This window comes from Prunus dulcis, unplaced genomic scaffold, assembly GCF_902201215.1.
Source record: "Prunus dulcis unplaced genomic scaffold, ALMONDv2, whole genome shotgun sequence".
Lineage (NCBI taxonomy): Eukaryota > Viridiplantae > Streptophyta > Magnoliopsida > Rosales > Rosaceae > Prunus > Prunus dulcis.
The window spans coordinates 8,988-16,529 of record NW_023010235.1 but is presented as its reverse complement, the minus strand read 5'-3'; the positions used below and the strand labels follow the sequence as shown (position 1 = coordinate 16,529).

At 33.2% G+C, this 7,542-nt stretch overlaps 1 protein-coding gene across 2 annotated transcripts; it reads right to left on the bottom strand.

Annotated features, from left to right (window-relative positions):
• Nucleotides 1-289: 289 nt before the first annotated feature.
• Nucleotides 290-5,714, bottom strand: LOC117613257 (probable ADP-ribosylation factor GTPase-activating protein AGD11). 2 transcript variants are annotated; one of them, XM_034341880.1, is made up of 11 exons: nucleotides 5,463-5,714; nucleotides 5,307-5,370; nucleotides 5,071-5,191; nucleotides 4,633-4,713; nucleotides 3,879-3,963; nucleotides 3,043-3,118; nucleotides 2,396-2,559; nucleotides 2,073-2,304; nucleotides 1,119-1,235; nucleotides 937-1,032; nucleotides 290-762 (listed from the first exon to the last, which is right to left on the bottom strand). In XM_034341880.1, exons 3-11 carry the CDS (start codon nucleotides 5,117-5,119, stop codon nucleotides 481-483), a joined length of 1,182 nt encoding a protein of 393 aa, XP_034197771.1. In that variant the 5' UTR covers nucleotides 5,120-5,191; nucleotides 5,307-5,370; nucleotides 5,463-5,714; the 3' UTR covers nucleotides 290-480. The 2 variants fall into 2 exon arrangements, with proteins under 2 accessions (XP_034197771.1, XP_034197773.1); XM_034341882.1 differs by having other exon boundaries at nucleotides 5,071-5,161.
• Between the last annotated feature and the right edge of the window lie 1,828 nt (nucleotides 5,715-7,542).

Below are 7,542 nucleotides of genomic sequence, written 5' to 3'. Positions count from 1 at the left end.
ACCGGTTGACTGAGAGTAAAAATGAAGACAAAGTATTACGCTGCATCCATCCACCTATGGTTCAACCTGAAGTAGTCGGCTTGTATTCAGAACACTTACTTTTTAAGAGAGAATTACCAAATGCCAAAGCAATGACTGAATCCCCAACCTCGATTTACTAACTTTAAGTCAAGTAAATGTCGATTGATAAATTTCCAATTTCCCCAAACTGAACAACGTTTTGAAATTTTATAGAAAAGAAAAGAAAAGAAAAGAAAAATAAAATCCAAGTTAAAAATTAATGTTTTGAAATTTTCCTAAACTTCTTATCTACACAAAAAGGAAAAAAAAAAAAAAACTACAGTAATATACAGCCAAGGCTCGCTTAACACAGCTATCAATACAATGACTTCTACAATATAACATACATCTATCATGGTGAGTTGCAACCTCAGAATCATAATGGCCACCGAGTTTCATTTCCTTAACTTTCTATTCCAGCTATTGATTAAGAGGAACACATTCAAGCTCAATCTCCAGTACACCCCTCTCAACATTCTGCAGCCTGAGAGTGATTTGCTGTCTTACTTTCCCATCTACTAGGTTGATGACACCGTCTTTTACCAGTGTATTTTCTTTGCTGGCTACCCACTTTCCAAGCTGCACCGGCTCATTGATTGTGGACTTCTCATAGGCTATGGCAGCACTCACCAGAGGTTGAATGTCAATTTCAGCCTCACCCATAAAATCATCAGTTGTGAATGTATCTTTGTCATACACCAGCTGAATGTAACCATCCAAATAATAACTTTAGAAATTTTATTGAAAAGCAAGATGCAAAGCACTTAAACATCATAATCAATAGCAAGGGAATTCTTGTGATACAACACTACTGTCTATATTATTAATGATAAATCAAGTGAAAAACAGAGAAACTATTTTCAGAGTATAACTTACCACTTTTAGAGGAGGAATGTGTTCAGGAATTGACAGCATCAGGCTCTCATTCCATACTGGATTTAAGTTGTTTTTAATAACACGTGTCTTCACTGACTGCAACAAATATTCAAGGAACATTGCATTATGAGTTTATGAAAAAGTGAATTCATCTCATCACAGCTTAAGTAGAAGAGACTTACTTGGTGACCCAATGCCAGGATGACGTAGGGGTCGCTTGTCATCACATCCCGTACAACTAGGTTGGTTCCTCTAACAACATTCACCTTAACTAATCCAACAAATTCAACCATACCTGCCTATAATGTACACTTGAAGCAGTAAGATACTACCCATATAAAAAAAATCAAAATTCTAATTAGTCTTATACTTTCCCCGTTTTTGTTTGTCATCAATTTTTGTTTGTCATCAATTAAAAGATCTGGTTCAAATTTAAAGAAGAATATTTTCCTTTTTGTCAAATCAATTCCTTATTTCCCTTCACAACAATGTGGAAGCATAGAAATTGATCATGACTAGGACCATGAAGTGAAGACTAAAGCCATGCATGGATTTTGCACATGCATATATGCGTATCTAACTCATGCACTACAATTATGCCGTACCTTAATTTTGATGGGGAAATAATCTATGAGTATATGTGCACATGCAGGTGATTGTGAAAGCATATGTGTTTGAGTAATCAAAGCTCCAATTTACAATTATTTTGTAGTAACAAAAAATTTCAACAAATATAATAATATTCTTTATCACAGGAATATCTGAAGCATACCCGTCCTTTTAAAAGTTTCTTTTATATATGTATGGCACGTATCAAAGTTCAACATGAACGCATACACTATATTTAGGACAAGTCAGTGCAAATTTGGAGCTTGAAAATCATCAAACTATAAGGAAAGATAAGGAAAACCTCACATATGCCAAAGTCATATAAACATTTAAAAGTTCTGAATGACTAAGCCTTTTGTAGATGTAATTAAAGAAAAAAGAGAAATGTAACTTGACACGTTTTTTCAGAAACAATGTGGATGTTATGGTAGCACATAAGCACCTCACTCCAAAGAGAGTAAGGGTATCAAAGCAATTTAGAAATAACATGATGAAATAAAACACTGATTAAATATAAAGGCCATTACCATTGGCATTGAGTTGCCCTTCTTCGCAGTCTTATGTTCAGAGTCTTTTCTTCCCCAGCTGTTACGAAATGCCTGCCCAATACGATGTTTCGTTGGTTGTTTTTCATACTGTTTCTTATCTTGGGTAGAATTATTGGTTGAATTGCTAGAAGGTGACTTCTTATGAGAAGGCGGAAAAGGACAGGACGTATGTTCATTGGGGTTTAAAAAGTCTAACAGCTCATATTTTCTCCTGAGAATTCAAGAAGTAGGGTTTAAATTTTTGATTTAGAATGGTACAGATTTGAATACAGCACTATGAAAAGTTTTGTACTTAGCATTACCTAATAAAATAATAGCGCTCCTCTATAGAAGAATCTGGTTTTGGTTTTTTGACATTTTCTGGCAAGCAAGCTTCATACTTCTTATTTACAGCAACGTTTCCTCCCATGCTCGCCAAGATATCAACTTCTTCATCTGTCCATTCATCTAGCTTCACTGATACAACCTAGCATATTTTCAGATCAGATTAGAATATCCCAGAGAGAGAGAGAGAGAGAGAGAGAGAGAGAGAGAGAGAGAGAGAGAGAGAGAGAGAGGTCAAAGTAGGAAATTAACCAATGATATTCCAAAAGAAGCATTTTAAAAAGGCTGAGAACATGCAAGGAATATCTTAAGAAATTCTTTTATCATTAAGGTAGGTTTCCCCATCCCCTAACTGCTTTTGCAGCAAAGTTCATAGCAGGGACGAACCTGCTTCGACCAAATTAACCCTAAAGACCCATACCACAAGGGATCACATCAAAGGGACGACGCATGCAGTTGGGATGAGGCTTGTACATTCAGGAACTAAATGAGCAGGGTCACTCTTTTATGTTTACAAAACATTTATTTCTCCAATAGTCAAATTTTCACGCAATACAATGTTTAGATAAAGCCAAAACAAGGTTGCAAATCTGTTATTATTGAGAAGCATAGATCAGAGCCATACCTTTGATACATGCACTCCCAGGCTTCTATGTACACCAGAACATTTTATACAAATAAATACTCCAAAGCTTAAAGATCTGATATAAACCAATAGCTACAGTCAAATTAGAATGCAAGAAACAAAGATAATCATGACTTACATACATCTAGGAAGAAGTAGTTGATGCAGACATTTTAAACATGAGGTTATTTCATTTAGAAAATTTCAGAACTATTGTTGCATACAAAAATAAACATGCATGCATACATTAATGTTGTAAAAAAAATTGCAGCACTAGAAAGATATCATAGTCATTGAGCTCAGTAAAAAGACAATAACTAACAGAGGAGAAAGATGAATTAAAAGATAATCACTAGTTATCACTTTGGAAACTTTCAGGAACTTTCAAAAGCAGACATGCATTTGCTCATATGTTGATTATTTATTGAGCATGTGATATGAGAACATTGCGAAGATACTAATAATTTCTAGGCTCAAAAGACTCCAACTGCTTCAAAGAAAGTAGAAAACTAGAATTTGGTTGAAGAGGAGCTTTGGAATATGGTAACTAGTTAAATTCATGTTTGAGTTCATGCAAACAAAGCTGCACTTAAGTAGAGTTTTTTTTTATGAGAACATATTCTGATATTTACATAACTCAAAATCCAACTCAATATGAAGAAAAAAGATAAAATTAGCAACATAACTGATGGTGAACAGGAAAAGACATGACCAGGTGAGATACTTAAACAACTTTTATTTGTTCAAAATAACTTCATATTAAGTTTGCTTCAGTAGTTATTGAAAAAAGCAGGATCGATGATAAGATTTTCTCTCCATGCAAATATGATACTTACACCCATTTTGGATCTAGAGATCCACAATCTGCACAGGACCTATTGGCAGATTGATGCAACAAAATCTCTAGCCTTTCTTGTGGACCTGTTCAATGAGCTATAAGAGTTACAAAAGATACAATATGCCCTTATTGAGAATGTCACAGGGAGATCCACAACAAACAAATACATAACAAACATAAAAAAAATAAAAATAAAAACATTTGTATATTAGATAGACTAAAGAGCTTGGCTGTGCAGAACTCAATTTTCAGGATGTATTAATTCAACTGGTAAATGATTTTGAGGTATTTATAACACTCAAGTTTTTCAGAGGCTGAATGCATCTCTCATATTCCCACTTAAACTATCGACGCAGTAAACCTTCTATATGAGCCTCATACATTCTTTGCACATACCATTTTTTTCTTCTTTTTTCCGTTCACATGGTCTTTCGTTTGGTCTCCACGAAGGTAAAGTTGAGACATGAATATCATCCCTGAGCTATCTATATATCATTTCGTACTTTTAATTAACTGCATCAACCAGCCTGATTTGAAATGTTCCTTGGAACAACTCATACTGTATGTTTATAAATAATTGCTTGTATCTGAATCCTATCTATTTCAAATGGTGTACTGCACCCTTAAGAAACCTAACTTGAGTAAATTGTACATTTCGCTAACTATGCTAACATATCCAGAAAACAGAAAAGCTTGGCAAGTCATAACACAACAGATTAAAACAAGTAATTGATATAAAGGCTATAGCGTACCAGATTGTGTTCGTTGGTCGCTTGGGCATCTCCAATTCGGTGCGTCTGAACATAAGAGATCATATAGGCAAGAACTTGATCCTACAAATGCAACACGTTCAATTAACTAACGAACTGCTAATATAAATTCAACTGTACAACACACTGCAGTCACTTCATCAAGTTTCGTACTGTAGGAAAATATGTTTAATATCAAGAAAGTACATGGTTGGCAAGCATGGACAAGCATCATGATGCTGAGAAATGAAATCGTATTTGCACTTGAAAGTTCCAATATAAAATGTTGACCAAAAGCATTTTTTCATTCCAAGAATCATACTTTCACATGGAAAATTTATCACTTTACATTATTACTCATCATGTAATGTCAGAGGTCTAAATGAAGTTGCAGGATACATCTTCTCATATATTGAAAATCATTCCAAAATACATTTATACCTGAAACTTTGTTGGGACCAGAATTATCTCGCTGGGTAGACATCTCCATCCTCCAATGATTCAGACCCAAATCATGAAAGGGGGCTACAATCTGAGAACAACCATTTTATCAGCAATTTCTCTGCATCCAATGGATTCAATTAACAAAATTTTATAATAAAAAATTCAACTGTAAACAACATTTATATCGGGAAAACCCATGACAGATAAAACAAAGACTTCAAATGGGTTCTTACAAAATGAAATATACGACACAAAACAAAACTTGATTTCTTTATCCGAACAAGAAGGGGTTCTTCTCTGCATCAAACAAAAAGGAGCCAAGTCAAACAATTTGGGAGATTTAAATTTATAAACTATTAGCCAAATAAGCTAACCAGACGGGTCCTTACAGATTGAGACACAAACGTTGACAAAAATATGCATACAGATTGAACCACAAAAACTGGATATTGGGTTGGAAAACGAAGGGGAAAAGGGGGAAAAAAAATGGTGGGGACCAAGAATGAATATAATATTATTTTATCTTTATGGAATTTTGGGAAAAAACAAAACACAGATCCGGGGAGAGAATGATGAGAGCAATCTGCATATGGCTTTTGTAAAAATTTTCTTAATTCTTTTTTCTCTTTTTAATTTTGTATTTAATAACATTTTAAAGATGCAGTTGTTTTGTTTTTTTTCCCCCCTTGCTTTTTTGTTAATAGAACGGACCCTCTAGATCTAAACTGCCATAAAAGAAAAAGAGCCTCCAAACAGAGTGGCATGGAAAACAAATAAAACAGAGTTTGGCATTATTTACCAAAAAGAAAAAAGGAAAAGAAAAAAAAACAGAGACTGGCTTTTTATATATAATAATAATAGAAAAAAGTGAAGGTGATAAAATCAGCTCTTTTTTTTTTTTTTTTCCTTCTTTTTTTTTTTTTGGCTAAGGTTCTAGAACATTGTGAAGTTTCTTTTTGAGGAGATTATGAAGAGTGATTAAGCAACAGGTTTACAGACTGATATTGTTTTACTCCACAAAACTAAACCTAAAATCCATAGGACACCCAAGACCTAAACATCAAAAATTAACTGAGCAAACAACATTAGGAGGACAATTGTAAGACTAGAAAGTAGGTTGATCAAGATAATATTCATTTTAGTCACATCTGTTGCAAAATTAGCCTCATAATAAATATTTAACGAACTTCCTCAATATGACCTACAAAATGGTAAATATCTCAAGTAATAGATCAAAGACGCTATATATCTCAAGTATTACAAATATATATCACCATCGTCATTTATTTAAATTAAAATTAAAACATCCTCCAATTAAGTAGAGACAAAACCACTACATCAAAAGTTGGTTGGTCGCCATGCGATCTTAAATATATATGTATTATAGCACATTGTCTGTTGCTTTTTTAACTTAGGTTTCCATTAAACCCATACAATCCGCACATGTCCTATCAATTTAAAGAGGAGTCACATTGATTAACAAGTTAATCAAACAAAATACATTTTCTTATTCAGTAAAAAAGCAATGCATAAACAAGTGACAAAAAGTTAAGGGCATGTCCAATAATATTTTCGGAGAATGTTTTCTTAGAATATTTTCAGAGAATGAAAATAAGAAAATGAATTTGCATTTTCAGGAGATGAAAATGCGTCTGGTAGACTAATTAGAAAACATTTTCAGAAAACAAAACAATGAAAACGTGTCTGGTAGTACAATTTGAAATAATAGTATGTGAATTATTTTAATGAAAACGTTTTCCATGAGAATAAAAACAACTTTTTTCTGTTTTCTACAAGTACACATGAGCTTGTTTTCATTTTATGAAAACATTCTCAGTGTTTTCTATTTTTGGGCCACAGAATGTATTTTTGCCTTATTTTTGTTCTCTGAAAATAAAAACAACCCCTTAAAACGTTACCAAACGGGGCCTAAACGTTTTTGCTAAGACAAATCCAATATAGAAAGACCCAACAAAACTAAAGTTTTTAACTTGAGATATTCAGGGGGGGCGTTTGGTATCATATTTAAATAGGGAACTCAAAAACTTTAATTTTTCTTAAAAACAAGGAGTTTTTAAATCAATTTTTAAGATTAAAAAACTTGTTTGGTATGCAATTTGAAAACTGTTTTCAAATCTTAAAAATTTGAGAACTTGTGGGTTGTTTAAAAAAAAAAAACTGAAAAAACAGATATTTTTTGTTTTTAATAATTGAGGTGTTTTTTTGAAATTCTTCTTGAGTTTGAGTTTTTAAAAATAGGGCTACCAAACATGTTTTCTTTGTTTTGGACTCAAATGCTATTTTTGATTGAATACCAAACATGCCTCAACTTTCACAATTTTCTAAGAGCACTTCTACCAATTTGCCATGGCAAAGGGTAATGGTAAGGCAAGAGTTGTTACTATTCATGTGAATTGTGGCAGCCCTTGCAAAAAGCAAGGTGTGTTTCCACCCATTGTCATCGCAAAG